The sequence below is a fragment of the Carcharodon carcharias genome, chromosome 8 (assembly GCF_017639515.1).
Source record: "Carcharodon carcharias isolate sCarCar2 chromosome 8, sCarCar2.pri, whole genome shotgun sequence".
NCBI lineage: Eukaryota > Metazoa > Chordata > Chondrichthyes > Lamniformes > Lamnidae > Carcharodon > Carcharodon carcharias.
This window is the reverse complement of record NC_054474.1, coordinates 59,944,597-59,965,205: the sequence shown is the minus strand read 5'-3', so window position 1 is coordinate 59,965,205 and position 20,609 is coordinate 59,944,597. Positions and strand designations below refer to the sequence as shown.

At 37.8% G+C, this 20,609-nt stretch overlaps 1 protein-coding gene across 2 annotated transcripts; it reads right to left on the bottom strand.

Annotated features, from left to right (window-relative positions):
• Positions 1-454: 454 nt before the first annotated feature.
• Positions 455-6,295, bottom strand: LOC121281245 (G protein-regulated inducer of neurite outgrowth 1). Of its 2 annotated transcripts, XM_041194068.1 has the most exons (3): positions 6,243-6,295; positions 5,528-5,614; positions 455-3,469 (listed from the first exon to the last, which is right to left on the bottom strand). In XM_041194068.1, exon 3 carries the CDS (start codon positions 3,345-3,347, stop codon positions 2,100-2,102), a length of 1,248 nt encoding a protein of 415 aa, XP_041050002.1. In that variant the 5' UTR covers positions 3,348-3,469; positions 5,528-5,614; positions 6,243-6,295; the 3' UTR covers positions 455-2,099. The 2 variants fall into 2 exon arrangements, with proteins under 2 accessions (XP_041050002.1, XP_041050003.1); XM_041194069.1 differs by lacking the exons at positions 5,528-5,614; positions 6,243-6,295 and adding an exon at positions 4,040-4,112.
• Positions 6,296-20,609: the final 14,314 nt, after the last annotated feature.

The window sequence follows — 20,609 nt, the reverse complement described above, 5'->3', positions numbered from 1 at the left end:
TAGGGACTGCACTGTTTTTCCAGGTACACTCAATCTGCAAGTAGATGGAATCTTTTGAGTCTGACTCTAGAAAAGACCTTCCCCTTGATGCCAAGGAGTGAGATGTTCCTGCAGTTGTTGCAGAATAAACCACATATTTTATAAATGTTAGTGTTGTACATATCACAATGCCACAAATTGTTACAAAAGAACAGTTCTTACCTGTAATTTCAGCACCAGAAATTGTAATTTGAAGTAAAGATCAAAAATAATTTTCAATATATTGGTATCCTTTTCAGATTCTGCTGGGTGTTGTGTTGTAAAGAAAGAAATTCACCAACTGTTTTAACTATATTTCTGTTATGGAGCTAAAGAAAAAGTGTCCCAACTGAAGAATTTGACTGGTATTTTAATCCTTCAATCTTTTTTGCAGTTTTACAACATTTGAGATTACATTATTTTAACAACCCACGCAGAAAATGTTCATAATGATGGAACATAAACTTGACCTTGACATATTTTAAGAAGCCAATTCTGGCATTGAGATTGCTCACAAAACAGTAAGGTTTTACAGATAGATTATATCAAGTGAATAAAAGGAGCATTCCCCACATAGAAAAACAAATTATAATAGGAAGTTTACTGCCTTTACTGATAAGAGGATGGAGTAAACTAAAATATTTAATGGTTATTTCTATCCATCCAACAAAAAGTACCCAAAGGATTAATTCAAACACTTATTACTACATTCAGCAACCACTTTCCTTCAGATTTCTGCTTGTGGGAATCTAAAGGATCAATAATAATATATCATTGTAAAGTGACAAAGTACAAAACCTTGAGTATACAATTATACTACCACACGTACCAATCAACAACAGCCAGCAGGATATTGTATAAGGAAAATGACTTCAGACATTAACCATACTGAGGTAACTATACATTTTTGGGTGGTTTTTTTTGTATTTGTTCAATGGACAAGTTATATCCATTCCAGTTAGTTTAACAGCCACATTGGAAAGCTAGAAATAGTTAGAAAAATAGAAACATAATTGCCAAGAAGTAACAGGATTCTATTCAGATTCTACAAGTTACTGATCTCAAAATACCCTAATACAACTATATTGAACAATTTTATTTAAGTGTTCAGTTTCATATTATTTCAGTTCTGTTAACAAGGCAACATACAATAAATCATTTTATTTTCAGTTAAAGTTTTAAAATGCTTCTTGGCAAGCCCTTATTTTGTGTAGGTTAAAATGAATTTGTCTACTGCACAGAGGATATAGCAAATTTGCAGTGGCATTGCTTTTTAATAAGGGCCATATTTTTGTCTGATGACACATTATGTATAAAAATAAAACAAAAAGCACCAAAATGATTTCCGAAAGTCCTATTTCCAAATAAATTTACTTTAAAAAGCAAGTTTAGATAATATGGTGTTGCAACTCAATAAAAACCAATTAATGGTACCACCAGTATGAAGCTGGATTCCATCCATAAATAACATAGCCTGAGTTCCCCAAACATAACTACATCACTGTAGGGAGGCACCAACTTGAGACTAGTGACTCCCCACAGTTGAGGCCAGCTGCAGGGAAATGAGAGGCTGCATGAATCCTGGAGAAATGTCATGAAGCCCCTGGGGAACTTTTCAGAGCAGTGATGATAGATGCCAAGGATCCATTCTCCCAGCCATTCTATTGCTAGAAGTTGGTCTGCAATGAGCAAGATCATGTAATGGGGAGAAAATAGCGCTCAATCTAATTTTTGTTAAATCAATGAACTTATGTACATGTTACCATTACACACACGGTTGCAATGGTAGGAAATGCAGAAGATGACTGTTGAATAGTTCAAATTTAAAATCAGTTAAGATAGAAGAAAGATACAGTAAGAATAAGTGAAATAAATTATCATCTACTCTAAGTATATCCATGTTTCACTTGTGTGTGCATTTATAATCTTTTATTTATCTGTGATGCAAATTAATTTTGCTGCTTTATCAACATGCCTAGGAAAAACATGAAAAAGATTGGGATTTACAAGAAAGTGTGCCAAAGAAACAAACTTTTTCAGGCTTTATGATCATTTAGTCAATGGTCCAAATCTAACCTATATCATTCTGCTGCAGTGCTTCCACGAGTACAGCACTGTGGACTTCTGATGTTGTGTAGAACTGCTTGAAAAACATTGCTTTGCCTTCTCTTGTTTTCTTCCTTTCTCAAAGATCCTTTCAATGAACTGGATTTATCATTTGGGCACCCTTCAGTATTTTGTTTGCCATGCTCCTCTATTTGCTTTTCCAAATGTTTCTGGATAGCGAGTCCAAGCACTTCTGCATCCATGGATGCTCCATAGACTTCCCATGTCATACCCTTTTCATCCCACTGGACATCACGCACTGGCTCTGGTTGGTCGTCTTCCATTGCCTCCACATGAACCTCAGGGACAGTGGCCAGTGGGGTCTTCTCTAATGGAGTCATTGGACCAGTACCTACTGATTTACATTGCACAGTTATATCTACCTGCATCTCAACATCTTTTCTAGATGCAGCAGTGACTGATGGTGGGGTCACCAGACATGCTGTTGGTTTCTCAACTCCTTGATCTCGTAATCTGACATCAGGAATTTTAAATACAGGATAGTTATCTAATGGAGCCAAAGGGCTGGTGGCAACTGATTTCTTCTGCACTTGGATAGCTACCTGAACCTCAGCATCTTGGTTTGTTGGGACAGATGTAGATATCTGTGAAATGCATTCAGCTGTGTCCTCTTTTTCACTCTGCTGATGATTTTCTAGTATGTTGGTATCTGGCTGAACGATTGATTCAATGTTTGTAGGTTCTGTTGTCTCCATTAGGTTAAGAGACTGCTGAGGGTTAGTACAACTGGATGTTTCCATTCCCTTGCTCTCTGGGTCACATCCTGTTAAGGCGATGTCAGGGTTGGGTTCTGAACTGTCATTGTTCAACCTTGTGCTTTCTTTTATATTTAGACATATCGTTGGGTTAATGTCGTCAGTGCTGTTACCGAAAGTACCACCGGGCTCTTCCTGTCCCATTCCCTGGCTTAAATCTAAATCTTCCCCTGGGGTTTTACAGTACTTGCCCATTTCTGCGTTGGCACTTTGAGGCACATTAACGTTGATCTCCACCAGATGGCTGTTTCTTAGACTGTTCAGGTTATTGGCTGTACAAGTGCTGGAACAAAGAGCCTGGCAGTTGGAATGTCCTGCAGCTTTTCCATCTTTCTCGTCTTGGTTGTTACAGAAGGCAGCGATAACGCCAGCCTCTGGAGAACGCTTATTCTCCATCTCAACTGATACTGAGAACTGCAAACTATCGAGATCTTTGATGGTCCCCATCTTGTTTCATGGTAACGTGGCGCTTTCACTAAACTGCCCGGGCTCTTAGCTCTTACAATTGGCTGTTTGTGTTTTGCTCACATCCCCCGGAGATTTCCATCTGCAAACGGAAACATTCAAACCTGAAAGGCAGAGAGAAAAAAATCGTTTACAAAATGAAAAGCAGGCTTTTAAGTACCGTTCTTTTAAAAAGTCAGTCATTTTATTTTAGGAAAGAACGAGCAACATTTTAAAAAATTAAACACCCGGCTTTTAATTTTCTTTAAATCTCGGCTCACGGCGGTATTCAGATTGATGATTTAAACCAGGACGAAACAGAAGCTTCTGGTCAGCATTCCTCTCTCATGGTGAGAGAGTCTGGGGTGACCTCCACCTCCTGGCCACACAGCCTCTGACCCTGAAACCACCAACTCCCATGCCTAACAATCCCCCGGCTTCTCTTCCCGAACCGAATATACACAGCAATAAATAACCTCCCGCCCCCCTTCGCTATCTGCGCGACTGCCAGCGAGTTTAGATGGATTCCGAATCGAAAAACTGCTCATGCCTGGTCAGTAAATCGTTTCCGGCGCGATGGGCTCCCGCTGCTCTTTCCCCAACATCCAAACACTTGTCTTGTTGAAATGTAGCTTCAGGCTGGAGAACCCGAAGGGGGGCAAATGGGCACCCAGCAAACGGCCGAACTAACTCACCTCACCACCCCGAGGACTCGCCTCTCGCCTTTCACAGCCCAGCACAACACTGCTCCTAAAACTATCCTGACCCCTCCAGGAATGGTTAAAGCTTTGCGGGGGAGGGGAATTGTGCTGGAAGGGGAGTCAGAGAGACGAACAGCACCGTAATCCTGCCACAGATCAGGGCTTCCCCTGAAACACACGGATTTTACTCGGCTTGTTTCTCTGGATTACTCCCGCTTTACGTACGGAAGGACTGTTTCACTCACTGTGGAGGAGGTATCGGTCTCCCTGGAAACGTCCTCTTATTCCCCCTCCCTCGACACCTGAACCCTTTAATCAGCATTTCACCGACACGAATGGCACTGTCCCCACTCCCAAAATAAAGGACACGACCGCATTTGTGCTCGGAGCTGCGATTATTTAAGATTTTAAACAAAGGACTGATGGAAATCGCTGCTGCTTAGGATCGCCATAATGCATTGGCAGAGCATGTGTGTAACTGCAGTGTGTGTGTGTGTGTTGGTGGGGGGGTGGGGGGAGAGACTATCTCGCCAAGCGGCAATGGCAACAAAACCCCCTTTTAACACGATTTTACATTGACTTTGTTTTGGCTGGAGTTGGGGCAGTGCCGAGTTTTCTGCCGATCCTCCACTTTTCCAGAAAGGCTCATATCGGCAGTGTGACAGAAGTAACGAAAATGGAGGTGGCTCACTGAATAGCAAGCGGCCTTTGTGATGTCTCCACAGTCATTGGAAGCGAAAGACTCTTAAACTGAAGACGTTCAAAATTGTGCAGTGGGAATCACTTGGAAATCAGTGGGGGCGGGGGTGTGGGGGAAGAGGAGGGGATCAGGAGAGTGTCTGCAAAGTGTTGCAATCTCCCTGATCGCAACCACATGAAGTTAATCAGTAAAGTGATACCTTTCGCCTTTGCAACCAGGCGATGACAGAAACACAAGCTTCTAATACGGGTCTGAATCAAAATGAGATGTTGAAATATTTAATTCGGAATCGATTATTTGGAAAATTACGGTATTTGCGCATAACCGGGACTTGCTTTGTGCAATTTGAATCGTTTCGGTTTTTTTGTTGTTGTTAACATGACAAACATTTATTTGTAACAGGGTATCCATTTCAGCACCTTGTTTCAATTAGCTGCCACATTCATCGTGTTTTAGAAAATGCTGGGTATGTGTAAAATCCATTGTATCTCGTGCCCTGATGTCCTAGTGGTTAAAATGTCAGGTTATCAGTCTTGTGTTGGAAGGAGCAGATTTTAAAATGTAATAAATATTGGCTGCAGCAATTGAAGTAGTAACCCCATGGCTGACTCGGTTGTCAGTCTGATTTGCCAGCCACGAAGCTGGCCTTTAACAGTGAAGGAAATATAACAGTCGTGCCCAACGGGCAACTGTGAATGACACATCAAGTGATAAATCCTTATTTTATTTAGGAATATCAGGCCAAAGAAGCAATTACAGGGAAATCACAGACTTATACTCACATGATCTCTGCGCGTCTTTAAGATACAATAGAGCACTTTTTAAATCTTCAGCGTTTCTGGACAGATTTACAGCAAATAAGTCGGAGGCTGAGAAAGACGTCAGATAAATCGACATGTAAAGTTATGTAAATAATTTTAGAGGTCATACTGTTTGGAAACGAATAGAAACATCTCACGGCATATAGCATATACAAATGATGCAGAAGCCAACAGGATTTAGGAATCAAATGCACACAAACTTCCTGAGTCCACTGTCCGCACGTGTACTGCATGAATGTTTTTCAGTGTTCTATCGAAATGCTCAGGAACTGCAGTTGTACGCGCGGGTATTGATGAGTGGCAGAAATGGAGCATAAAAATGTGATCCCAGATCAGAGCTGCTTTTAGGAATATTTCTGAATGTGGCGGGAAACAGTCATCCAGTTAATTCCGCGAAAACCCAGCAGTCTGTTACCATCGCTGAAATGTATTAATGAGGGCAGTTTAACACATTCGAGTACTGTGGAGATTATCCTTGTGCCTCGTACGTCCCAAGTTATTCAAGATCAACTTGGAAGTAAAGCATTTTGCAAAATAATCATGACCATTAATATTGACTCCGCCATTATGCATTTTAAAACCTGAATACCGTACACAAATAGTTAAATTTAAAGTAAGGCGCTTGGTCTGACTACCCTAGATTAAATCGAAAATAATTGTACGGAAAATGGATTACCTGATATTGAACTACTTTTGTAATCACGGCTTCAGTATTGTGACATAATGGAGGGTTACTTAGCTGGCACAAACTTAAGCTTTCAAGTAAATCAATGACGATCACATTCTTACTACCAAAAGTTAGAACGTGAAAGTCTTAAAATCAACATTGTCAAAACAAGTTGGGCAACATTCCTCCTGCAACTGAGCTAACTCGAAACATATTAACTTGCCATTCATCTCATTGCTGTTCCTGGACTGCTACTTACAGAAATTGTGACTGCAGCTCACAACCAGTTCACTCGCTTTGAAGGGCTTTGGGCATCTAGATATAAAAGCTATCATATTAAAAGTAAGACCTTTAAAAGATTATTTCCTCGCTGGCTACTATTTCCATTTCCTTTTATCTAAAGTGTTTCCATATTTGGCTATAGACATAATGCAGCAGTTCAAGAATTTATCTGCCCACTTCTCCGTGATTTTACATCTGAACAATTTTGTAAATATCGTACATTCCCCATGAACCCTGCCAAAAAATTCCAGATGCTTTCGGCTATGTGACGTGTGTCTGATTTGGAAAAAAGAGATTGGTTATTAACAGGATTAATAAGGAAACGTAAACTACTGTTGAAGCTGTGAAGAATATTTATGTAAACTACATATCCTGGTCTTTGGAAAATAACACCAAGAAACACCCTGTGGTTCAGATGTGGGCAGTGGATTAACAGGAAGTTTGCATTCTTTTATGATTCCTAAAGCTTGTTTGCTTTTGCATCATTTGCATGTAACACTTGTAAAAAGATGCTGCTAACAAGAACATCCTAGCAAATCTTGACCCTGAGCTGCAAACATCTTCTGTTCAGGGAGGAAATTGTAATTTCCATTGCACAACTGTTTGAAAATGACGTGTGTGATCAGAAAAACAGGTTTTGTAGAGACTGTTGACTAAGAGCCGTGCACGTTCCAAGATTATTTTGAAAAAATAAGTCAATTTGATTGCTGAAGACTGAGTTAACCTACATTAGTATATGTTTTGTAACATCCAGACTTACACCTAAGGTTTAGCGATGTTACAGTACTTAGAATGAACAAAATGTGAAACGATTACGTTTGACCTAATAGTAAATGTATAATTTAATAACGCAGTTGCAAAATGTTTTCGCTTCATCCCTTCATCTAGTTTTTACACTGTGGCAAAGTCTGCAATGTATGCTGGGATTTGTAGCCTGATTCTTGGCTCCATACTGGGAGCAGGGGGAGCGGGCTTAGGACTGCCTTTGTACATAAGGTGTGAAAAAAATCGGAACAATGTTCTGCCATGTAACTCTTTCGAGTACAAACACGTTTTCATCTGTTCCAATTCAGATGAAGTTACTTTGTTTCATAGTTTTGTCATTGTGAGATTTGAACTCTTGATCTTCGGGTTATAAACCCAGAACCATAACCACTTGGCTATTTAGGCCAAACCGTGTTCTACTATGTATGTGTACACTTCTATAATGAAATGTAACTAGAATCAAAATATATCAATTTTTTAAAAAAGTAAAATGACAGATTCAATCGGTCTAGCTCCTGCTTTGATCAGGTACTCAATTAAGAAAATGAAGTAAGTGTGAAATGAAGTAAGTAAAAGGTTAGACAGTTTCTTGGTTGTGAGTTACTACAGCTGGGCAAACAAAAGTCACTACTCAAGTTTCATACAAGCATTCTGTACTTCTATGTGATGTTCTATTAGTAACGTTTTGATTTTACAAAACTAACTTATATTTATTTAATGCCTTTAAACATTCCAACATGCTTAAAGTTGTTCTAGGAGAGATTGTATTATTATTTCATGTCAGAGTTGCATCCTTTGGCATGCAATTCTGAAAAGAAAATCTGAGCCCAAATGCTGAATATTTTGGTTGCTGAAAGAGAATACTGTCCATGAATCCGACTTAAAAAAAAGCTGTTTGAGGAAAAGTTCACCAACTAAGCAGTGCATTGGCAAAAAACTGAAAGAAGTTTTCGAGTTTGCTCTGTGTATATTTGAATGTTGAAAGAAGACTTAAGTCCTTCTCAGGATTAAAGGAAGTAGTTGAAAATAGAAAATTAACCCTTACAGGCCTAGATTGTAACTCTTTTGAGTACAAACATGTTTCCATCTGTTTTTCAGATGAAGTTACATTATTTCATAGTTTGCCATTGTGAGATTTGAACTCTTGATCTTGGGGTTACAAGCCCAGTGCCATAACCACTTGGCTATTTAGGCCAAGCCTAGGACTAGATTGTATTGCATTTGCTGAGCTGTCAGACTTAATTGGTTAATTTTCAAATAAATGTTGTGGCTAAGTTTACCTTTTTACTATTATTTAGAGCAGACTGAGGATTTAAAATGCACTTACATAAAGTGCACACTCTTATAAGATAAAAATAAAAAACTGCAGATGTTGGAAATCCAAAACAAAAACAGAATTACCTGGAAAAACTCAGCAGGTCTCTTTTATAAGACTAGTGCAGGCAAAAAGAAGCACACTTCCTGTTTACATGGGGAGAAGGACCAGTCAAGAGAAGTGTTAATTGAAAGGGAAAATAATAATTCAAAAGCCTGAATCATTATAGCCAGACTTGTATCCAATGAAGGAAATGCAGTGATGCAGTCTTAAGAAATTCAACAATGATTTAATGAATAAGGCTGGCTACCTGAACAGGGTAAATTCTAAAGCACTGAATTTGTATTATACATTGTTTTTCCAGTGATGAAAGGCTTTTATATCCTATGGTAACTATAACCTCTCAAGTCTATCATCAACATGGGAAGCTATTCATGCAGTAGGCTAATGCATTTATCACATTAATAGTGTGTTAGATTATTAGCAACTCTGTTTATAATTAACTTTACTATTAAAGTACTGAGTAGTTAGCAGTTGCTGAGAATTATTGTGTAAACTACATTTTCTGAAGCCAACGAAAGAGCTTGTCACTGATTCTGTCAGGCTGTTCATGACTGCTGTTAATTCCAGCAAAATATTTATGAACCAGGAGAAAGTAGGTACAGGGTATACTATGTAAAATTGTAGCCATTGTGGTTGATAGGAACAGTGTTACATTGCCAATTAAATGTGGAAATTTTTCCTTGTAACCTAAAGTATTACCATAAATAATTGTGGGAAGGGTTTTCGCATTAGTAAATTGGTAAAATATGTTTTCCACATCTCAAATTAAATAGAACATCTAGGATAATTAAGTTGGTATGGAGGTAGCAGATAGGTATACAATTACCCTCCGAATTAAATTATCAGATTATAATAAAACATCATTTAATTTAAGACTTTTTAAAACCACTATTCATGGTAGCTTTAGGAGGCTGTCGATTCAATAATACCCCAACCTGCGAAAACAAAAAAAGCTGCAGTTTGTCATCTGCCACTACAGCTTTCTAATGTATTCTAATTAATTCATGTGGACCAGCTCTGATTCAACCTTATTAACTGATCATCAGCAGAATTTGCTGTTTGCCATTTAAGCTAATTAAAGAGTCAAAATGTGCGCATGTATAGTTTTGCAAGAAATTCAGTTTGGTTATGCAACAGGAAGTACCAGATTAAAGATGAACATATCTTTTTAATATGACCTTTATATTCAGGTTTTCACAGTATGCTCCCACATTACAAGGACCAAAAACATTCACTGTGAAAATTCTTACAAAATAGTCAAGCATAAAATCTATCTTATAATAGGAGTAAATTGTTCAAGGATTATGTACAGAAGTTAAATTTTGAGTATTAGCATGATGAGATTATTATTTGTAAGGATACTAGAGGTTTATTTTGCTTTTCAGCATATTACATTAAGGTTAATTAAACTTCATTTATAATGTGTATTGCTTCTTTCAATAGTTAGACAGGTACAGGGAGTTTTTCTAATAAATGCAACATTAGATAGCTGGGTAGAGAACCCAGCCATTAAGATGGGGACACAAAACTATGCTACATTGAGTTAGTTTTTATAAGGTTATTAGTCAGTGTTACAACCAGGTGAGAAGATGGCTCCCCTCTTTTCCCAATTCCCATTTGACTACAACAGATTTTTTTGAAAAAGGATGTACTTGCCAATTCAGTTTATCTATTTATGTGCTGTAGTCATAAAAGACAAAATCAGACAAGTTTTCAAAAAAGGATAGCTTTTATTGTACTTAACCCAGTCTAAGTAAAATAATAAAATATGCTCTGACTTTTGCACACACGCAGACACTTACACAAACATACACACAAAGTTCACACATACACAAAAACAGATTACAAATTGGGGAAGGATAATTTAAGCAAGTTAGAGTCTGGTAAACATTAAAGGGGTATACAGTTTATGGAGGTTGGTGAGTTGGCTGGCTTCAAGCTGAATTTGGTTATCCTGCTGCTTTCCTTCGTCAAGACGATTTAAAGATGTAGATGAACGATTTGTTCTTCTGGAGACTAGTGCTGGGCTGAGTTCCTTTAAGAAACCTCTGTCTGCAGCACCTGGATAGTTACAACCAGGAGCAGGGTTCCATAACCTTGCAACTTGGGTTGGAGAGAGTGGAAGACGGACACCACGCGGATCTTGTTTCTTCAGGGCTCGCATGATTGTCCTGTATTGCAGAGAAAACATATGCTTAAAACACAGAAAGGCCTGTGTTTGTCACATGGCCTTCTCTCTCCAACCTTACCAGTAATTCAAATATGGTTATGGCTCATGTATTCTAATTGTAACTTGATTAGATTATGTCTGGGAATCTCCCTCTTAGCAAGGATCCCATTGTCCAAGTGATTAGATTTAATGGTTTGTCTCCACCCAGTTGAGTATACCAGTCGTGATGCTTTGCTAATGGGACAGGAGATGTGGTTCACTTATATCCTTCTGAGGTCATTGTTATTGCTGGGTTTCTGTGGACATGTGGCCCCCATCTCAGTGGGGTTGGAATGTGGAAGGTACAGTGATGCAAATTGTGTCACTATCTTTGGTTGTGAGCTCAAGTCACTGGATGTAATTTTTAGTCTATGTTTCCCAGTTGTTGGGAAAATACTGGAATTTATTGTTAAGGGAGTCTTAACATTGCATTTAGAAAAGCAAAGTATGATTTGAACAAATCAATATGGTTTTACGAAAGGAAAATTCTGTTTGACAAATTTATTAGCATTTTTGAGGATGTAACTAGTAGGATGGATGAAGGGGAACCAGTAGATGCAGTATACCTGGATTCTCAAAAGGCATTTGCTAAGGTACCATGTAAAAGTTTAATAGGCAAGGTAAGGGCCCATGGAGTTGGGAATAATACATTAACATGGATGGAGGACTGGTTAACAGATGGAAAGCAGAGAATTGGCATTAATGGGTCTTTTTCATGTTGTCAGCTAGTGAATAGCGGAGTGCCGCAAGGATCAGTGCTGGGACCTCAGCTATTTAGAATCTATATTAATGATATAGATGAAGAGACAGAGAGTAACATACCTAGGTTTGCTGATGATACCAAGCAAGGTGGAAAGGTAAGCTATTGGGAAGACACAGAGAGGCTGCAAAGAGATTTAGACAGGTTAAGTAAGTGGGCAACAAGATGGCAGATGGAGTATCATGTAGGGAAGTGTGAAGTTATTCACTTTGGACATAAGAATAGAAAAGCAGAATATTTTTAAAAAGGTGTGGAACTTCTAAGTGTTGATGTTCAAAGAGACTTGGGTGTGCTCATACAGGGAACGCAAAGTTATTATGCAGATGCAGCAAGCAATTAGAAAGGCAAATGGTATGTTGACCTTTGTTGAAAAGGGATTGAAGTACAGGAATAAAGAAGTCTTGCTACAATCATTCAGGGTTTTGGTGATACCACATCTGGAATGCTGTGTGCAGTTTTGGTCTCCACATTTAAGAAAGGATGTACTTGCATTGGAAGCGGTACAGCGAAGGTTCACTAAGTTGGTCCCTGGGTTAAGGGGGTTGTCCTATGATGAGTGGTTGAGTGAAGTGGGCTTATATTCTCTGGAGTTTAGAAGAATGAGAGGCAATCTCATTGAAACTTACAAAATGCTGAAGGGGCTTAATATGGTACATGCTGAGAGATCGTTTCCACTGGTCAGGGAATCTAAAACACAAGGGCACAGTTTTAGGATAAGTTGCTGATCATTCAGGACTGAGATGAGGAGAAATTACTTCACTCAAAGGCATGTGAATCTTTGGAATTCTGTATCCCAGAGGGTTGTGGATGCTGCATCATTGAATACATTTAAGGCTGGGATAGACATCTGGTCTCTCAGGGAAGTGAGGGATTTGGGGAGTGAGTGGGAAAATGGAGTTGAAGCCCAAGGTCAATGAATGTATTAAATGGCGAAGAGGGCTCAATGGGCCATATAGTCTACTCCTGCTCCTGTTTGTTGTGTTCTTGTGTTTTTACAAAGAAGTGCATTTCAGAGAGATACTTTTGTTTTGGGAGTTAGAGCTCAATTACTTTAAAAGCATTCAATAAACTCCGAAAGGCTATGAAATCCATTTACTTCATCAGATTAAAAATAAATTGTAAATGAGGGATAATTAATCTAAAGGTTGGATTGAGGACATCCCAGAGCAGGCTATGTTGTCATGGAGATGGATGGAACTTAGGAAGTTCTTTGATTTCAATTTATCTGGATGTTTTTGCTAAAAGAGTTAGTTGCAGCTTGGAACTGGTGTGTGCAGTTTGCAGCTCAGCGTGAGAAGATAGCCAAAGTAAGTGACAGTTAGATAGGCCTGCACTTGAAGCAGAGTGTCATGAGGCTATGCCCCTTTAATTTTGAAAAGATGATTTTACAACTTTTAACTGGCTGGAAATTTTGCAATTTGAAATAAGACAGAACAAACTACTTGAAAATGCAAAGGACACCTTTCAAAGTGAATGCAAAAAAGCAAACAAGATACCCCCAGGGAAGTGTGAAGAGAGGGGCATTTCTTAGAGTTCAAAGATCCATCGAAACTCATCATTGTCTAAGGAAGAGACAATAAAATGCAAAAGTGCTGGCTATTGAAACAATTGCTGCCAGAGACAGACCCGCCCAAAAGCCTTGAAAGTACATAATGGGTGAAGTATAACATGCCAGGCTGCAGCCACTGCAGAGAGTTTACTAGTGACAGAGGGAGTGCCAAGAAAGTTTTCAGCAGAACAAACAAGCTAAAGGCTGCCCTCTCACCATCTCTCTCTTTTGGAATGAGCATTAACTGGCTTGAGAATTTAGACTGGTCCTCCATAGAGTCTTGTGCCAAAGAAAACCACAAGCAGATTAGCTTGGCAGTATTAAAAGTAACCAGAACAAGGGATTGAGGCTTCCACAGTCAATAGAGGGCAAATGAAAGTTTTACCTCTGAGAATAGCTAGAGCTGAAGAGAATTCTTCAGAGCATGCTTATGGGTGATTCCTACAAAAATAAATAACTTTAAGATTGATGTGTCATATAAGAGAATTCTTGGGGATATAAGAAGTAAACCCGAGTGCAATATATGCATTGTTATAAGCTATATTGTTAATAGTGGTTGCTTTGTTTAATTCTTTTATATGCAATGACGTTTGTGTTTTGCTTAAATTATAGTGAAAACTTCTGTCGTAGTTCCATTGGTTAAAACCATGGCCAGAATTTTCTGCTCATTGGGCGGGTGTGTGCCTGACCCTAACAAGCGTAAAATGACGCATGATGGCAAGTGTTCCGACGTCATCGCGCACTCACACGATATTTCGTTCGGCGGGCGGGTGCAGGAGTTGGCAGTGCGCCAGCCGACAATAAACAGGCCTATTAAGGCCATTAACAATCTAACTGAATTAAATTTTTCGCAGCCCATTCAATCTTATGGTTGGTGGGCAGGCGAAAAGGCCAAGCAGCCTTTGGGTTTTTTGTGAAATCTCATCCATGGGCTGGATGAAGTTTTGATCTGTCATTAAAAATTTTTTTAAAATGTCATAATTTCTAACATGTCCCTGCTCAAGTGACAAGAGTTTTTTTTTAACATTTTAAAATTCTTTATTTTTGATTTTTTTATATCTTCAGCTCCTTGAGGCAGCTCTGTGCTTGCATGCACCTGCGCACATGCACAAAGTTCCCTGCTTACCCTCCTTGTAACAAGATACATTAAAATCCAGTTATCTGCAAACTTCTGTCTTAGATTATCTAAGAGTACCTGAAGCTCAAAGCTGTATGGTAAACAGTCATAGCTATCCAATTTGATTTTAACAGAAGCATAATGACAAGCTCCCCAGCAAATTTGCTTATTGTGTGATTTTAAATATTAGAATTAAAAACTTTTAAAATGCCTTTTCTTTTGAGGGCCTAAAATATGATATAAATCACATTCAAATGAACCATAAATTGGATATAATTTCTGTAATAGGTAAATTAAAGACATGTCCATGATGCAAGTAAATTCATAACTGGTAAGTAGTAGAATGAAGTAAAATACTATTTCTAATTAAACCTGAATGTAAGAAAAGGGTATATACTTGTGTTGACTAAGTAAGAACAAATTGGGATTTGTAATAGATTTACATATACACTGTTGGAAGAGTTAAAATATATTCATTCATTTGGAAAGAACAATATAACGTTAACTGGTTTTGCTTTTTCATAGTTCTGGAATAATGCATTAAATTTGTCAATTTATCTCCCTCTGATCATACTATGGTTTTCTGTTTGCTGTTTTACTCTTAAAGTTGTACAGCAGTTTGTTGACAGTCCTACAAGAATTGTTTCAATTACAGTAAAATACAACAAAATATTCTACACTCTGACCCTTAATTCATATAAAATATCTTCAAAGGCTTCTTGCCTTTCATTTGTGGCATATCAGTTTAGTTCACATCAATTATAACATGGGGAATGTGTGTAAATAATTTATTCAATGTGAATAATTAATAAATAAAATGAACTGAACAGCATAGCAAATTCTACAAAGTTATACTGTTAAAGTATAATATCATATGTTTTTTGTATTATTTATCTTCAGCTTGGATGTCATTGTCAATGTCATGTCAACTACATTGTTAAAATTAAGAGAAACAAGTGATGAGTATTAGCTTTGAGCACATATAAATAGTGGATAGTTGGTACACTGAGGAAAGTGGGAAGAGAGCTGTGAGATTGAACAAGTTAATAAATTCAACAAAGAATATCTCTGTATCTTGTCTTCAGTTTCACCAATTGGTTTGGATCCTGTTAACAATCATATCTATCTTTAAGATGCAGTAATGCTACAGTAAATACAATTTCATGACCATAATTGGTATATCTGTCATATAAGAGTAATTTTTAAAATTAAGATAGGAGGTGAACTGAGCATTACAACAAACATGGAAAGACTGGGGCCTAATTCATTTCTAAATAATGTGTGTGTAAACTTATATGGTTAAAATAACATTTTATTTGCGTTCTGGGAAGGGCTTTCCAATTAAGTATGGGCCTCTTTGAACCTGTAGGTAGAAAAATAATTTCGACTTCATGCCATCACTAAATCTACAGTGCAAATCTGAAGTCAAGATCCAATCCTACACCAGAACAAAGCAGAACCAGATTCCAGAAGGAGACACTGCAAATAGTGGAATTTCAGTGCATTGTCAGACATTTGTTTCACAAAATGCATATCTGATCTTCTGTAAATGTTTAGATTCTTCCCTCCCTGCTCTCTAATTATCTATATTTTCAAACTCTTGGAAGAGAGCTCTGTCCAGTTTTGTATTCATTCATTTTCAGAAGTCCTCTCTGGGCAGTATAATTAGAATTCTAGCCAGAGAGAAACCAAGTATTGAAAATGGGACTCTGCTGCCTGGATCCTGAACTACAGCTATTAATCTCAAATCTATTACATCCTAAAATTTTGGGATGATGATCCTTGTTCCTCCTTTAGAAAATGCTACATACACATTGGATGGAAAAGTGGATGATATATATCAGCTAAAACAAAAAGATACTCAGGAGTCTTATTAGCATTGATGCTAAACACATTCACCCAATGCAGAATAGCAATCAACAAAGCCAATGAATGTTGAGTTAAAAACAATAGATTATAAACCAGAAAAGTAAAATTTCAAATGTTATGGTTGTCGGGTCACATCATAGAATCATACAATATTACAGCATAGAAAAAGGCCATTCCATCTGATGCACCTATGCTGGATGCATATCTTGAATTTTCATCCACTTTGGTTGCTAAGAAATAAAAGAGGTGTTCAAGTCCTGAAGGTAGCATAGAAAAGGGCTACCAGACTAGTGTCAGGAGTCTGAGTTATGAGGAAGTATGGGAGCAATTTGAGCTTTCCAACCTGGAAAATAAGTAACGTTATAGAGTTATATTAGTTAAGGGTATAGAAACATATTATCAATGCTGTTACTGTAAATGCTACTGTGGAACTAGAACTAGAGAAAAAGGGTTCAAATTAGAACTGTAAATGAAAAGGGCATTTTAGGACTAACATCAATATTTATGCATACATTAATCAATGCATGGATTACAATTCCAAATAGGACAATGGAGGCAAAAACCTTGGAATTATTTAAGATGGACTTGGCTGTTCCAATGGGTGGAGATATCAGTACCTCTCTGGGTCACTAAACTAAGATGGGTAGAATGTCCTTCCTCATCTGAAATGATCTTGTGAAAAGGCTGGGCCTTTATCGCAGTTCAGTTAAAGCAAACTTCAAAGTATTGCTTTCAAGATCTAGTAGGCCAAGTATTGTTTTATATTAAGTCTCCCAAGTCAGAAGATGATGATACTTTCCTCCCAGTTAGATTCTTTTATATATGTTTGCTGTGTCTCAGATTATGATATATGTTGCAGTTTTAATAAAGTGCTAATATATAAGCAAAATTGTCACGTATTTCACTTGACTGATGAAGATATTGATGAAACAGGAAATTATTCTTATTCTGTTGATACTTCTGGAAGTAAAGATATGGTTTTATTTTTCATTTAAGGTATTCCACATTTTCACATCTAATTGGAATATGTGGCTTCTGCTTTGATTGACACTTGGCAGATGAAACAGAAAACATTCAGGCATTAAATTCTACTCCAGGTCAAATTATTAAAAATGTGCCTTTCACTGTAAAACAATTAAGTCTTAAAACTAAAATATCCGTCATACAATTTTTATTAAGTAGTGCTGATGAAACTAGGCCTTTTCGACCTCTTATGGTTAATATTCAGTGATTAAGTATTCTTTTCATATTTCATGTAATTTTATCGTTTTTTTTCCAGCTCCTACATTGCTCTATTTCATTTATTTAGTTTTAACATCAGAATTCTCAATGTTCTGATATGGTCAATATGCTACTGCTTAACACTGTATAACTTATTAGTGTCATTATATTGTGGGACTATGCATTTTAATATGCATAAAGTTATGTTTTGACCAGTCACTACCAGATCCACAAGGATAATTTTACAGGCTGGTCTGGTGAGAATGTTTATAAAATGTCTGCTTCAATCTTTTCATGTCGCTGTTTTCCCATTGTGATGCAAATAATTTAGTTAGAAAATATTGTTGCAAATTTGCAAATTACTGCACAGCAACTCAAATTGTGATGCCAGGACATACTAATAGAACAGTGGCAAAATAAATCAGCTGGATCTCTTGAGGCAGCCCATGTTAGCCCTTCTGGGGAATATTGATGCAGACTATTTCATGTATTACAGCTACATATCAGAAAGGGTACACATGGTGGTGACAGAGCTCCAACGCCCCACCTTTCTACCCAAGGTAAAAGAGACAACTGTGCATTATTTTGGCTTCATGTGCAAATCAGTGTGCCAAATGAATGTACAAGGCATGCAGCATCTGCAGCTGCTTATCACGGAATATTGATTGTATGGCCCAGAAATTAGACATGTAATTTGCTCTCATGCCCACATGTCCGTCCTTAGCCTGCTGCAATGTTCCAGTGAAGCTCAACGCAAACTGAAGGAACAGCACCTCATCTTCCGACTAGGCACTTTACAGCCTTCCGGACTGAATATTGAGTTCAACGACCTTAGATCATGAATTCTCTCCTCCATCCCCGCCCCCTTTCCGATCCCCCTTTTTTCCGATAATTTATATAGATTTTCCTTTTCCCACCTATTTCCATTATTTTTAAATGTATTTCCATCCATTGTTTTATCTCTACCCTTTAGCCTATTTCAATCCCTTCCCCCCACCCCACCCCCACTAGGGCTATCTGTACCTTGCTCGTCCTGTTTTCTACCCTTAATGTCACCTATTAGCACATTTCTTAGCTAATATCACAACCTTCAACACCTCTTTGTCCTTTTGTCTATAACATCTTTTGGCAAACTCCACCTATTACTGGCCCTCTATCCAGCTCTACTTGTCCACCGCCGCTTCCCCCCCCCCCCACCCCGCCAACCAGTTTATATTTTACCTCTCTTCTATTTTTCCTTAATTCTGTTGAAGAGTCATACGGACTTGAAACGTTAACTGTGCTCCTCTCCGCAGATGCTGCCAGACCTGCTGAGTTTTTCCAGGTATTTTTATTTATGTAATTTATTCAGTTTAATTATATTAACTTATTCTTTGTACTTAGTACATTATTTACAAATGTTACTTGAAGCAATACTTAATTTGTGAAATTTAGCACTTTCAGAATAGAATTCTCAAGATGCCGTGCAGACCCTGACCTCTCATATTCACAGCAATATTATTAATTTGGTCTTTTATGAACTGCAATAGAATCAAGCATGGAAAGAGTACTTCTCAGCAACATAAATGACTTGCTTTATTTTCATGGAGATTTTAATTTGGTTTATTTTGTGGATAAAAAAGTATCTACTAAGTTATTGCTGACCAACATTTTTAACTGTTTCTGGCATTTGCTGCATAAGTATTTTAAAAAATATAACAAAAATGGAAAAACACAATGTCAAGTATATGTTACACTTTGAATAAGCTGATAAACGTGAACCCTTTTTTAAAGACAAAATGAGGCAAAAGCATTGCTATGGTAAACGTGGGGCACTGAGTAACTTTTTGTGCTAGTCAGAACCTTTTGCTTTATAATTGGCACAAATACATTACCTGAACATAATTAAAATTCTTGTGGTTACAATGAGCAGGGCCATTAACGGATCAGAAGTTTGTACCGCCAGAGGCATTCTATTCATACCATGTGCAACTGTTATTTTACAAAGAAGGAAGACAACTTGAGTGCCTGTGGAAAAAATGAAAAAATTGGAGTGAAATCCTTGTTTAATCATCTTGCGCTTTTACTCAGTGGCCATTGTACCACAATTCCCCAGATCATACAAATTGTCTTGGAAAGATTAAGTACAAGAAACAATGCAAGTTCTCTTGATGTTAATATGCCAATTGAAATTGGCAGTGCTAAGCCAATAAATTGGCAGAATCTTCTACAAAGTATGCATTACTTGCCTATTTTCTTCCTTTAATGAAACAAAGTCAATTATGTAAAACAATAGTTATCACTCAGTAAAGAGAGCTGTAAAGTGGCATCAAATGTGATTCATCATCCATCATTATAAAAATGCATGTATGGGCTCACATACTTCCCCTTTAGTCTGGTTTACAATTCATTTAATTCACAAACATAATCCACACTACACATTATTGATGTAATATTTTGATGAGTAAGCGAGGTATGGGCTTTGAACCATATTTGTGTTTTCCTTTTCACATATGCTGTCAATATGGAACTTCACATCGCCCAGGTCGAGCAGAAAGCTCCAGTCCCATGGATATTTTTCAATTTTTAAATATTTTTTCATGGGGTGTTAGCATAAGAACACAAGAACATAAGAAATGGGAGCAGGAGTAGGCCATTCGGCCCCTCAAGCCTGCCCTGTCATTCATTAAGATCATGGCTGATCCGACCCAGGCCTCAACTCCTCTTTTGTGCAAGCCCCTCATAGCCCTCAACTCCCAGATATTTCAAAAATCTATTTACCTCCTCTTTAAACACTTCCAGTGATCTAGCCTCCACAACTCTCTGGGGTAGAGAATTCCAGACATTCACTCACCTCTGAGAGAAGAAATTCCTTCGCATCTCAGTTTTAAATGAGTGTCCCCTTGTTCTGTAACTATGTCCTCTAGTTTGAGATTCCCCCACTAGTGGAAACATCTCAATATCTACCCTGTCAATGTCCCTCAGAATCTTGTACATTTCAATAAGATCACCCCTCATTCTTCGAAACCCTAATGAATAAAGACCTAAGCTATTTAGCCATTCTTGGTAAGTCAACGCCTTCATCTCAGGAATCAGCCTAGCGAGCCTCTTTTGAACTGCCTCCAATGCCAGTATATCCTTTCTTAAATATGGGGACCAAAACTGTACACAGTACTTCAGGTGTGGCCTCACCAACACCCTGTACAGTTGTAACAAGACTTCCTTATTTTTAAACTCCAACCCTCTA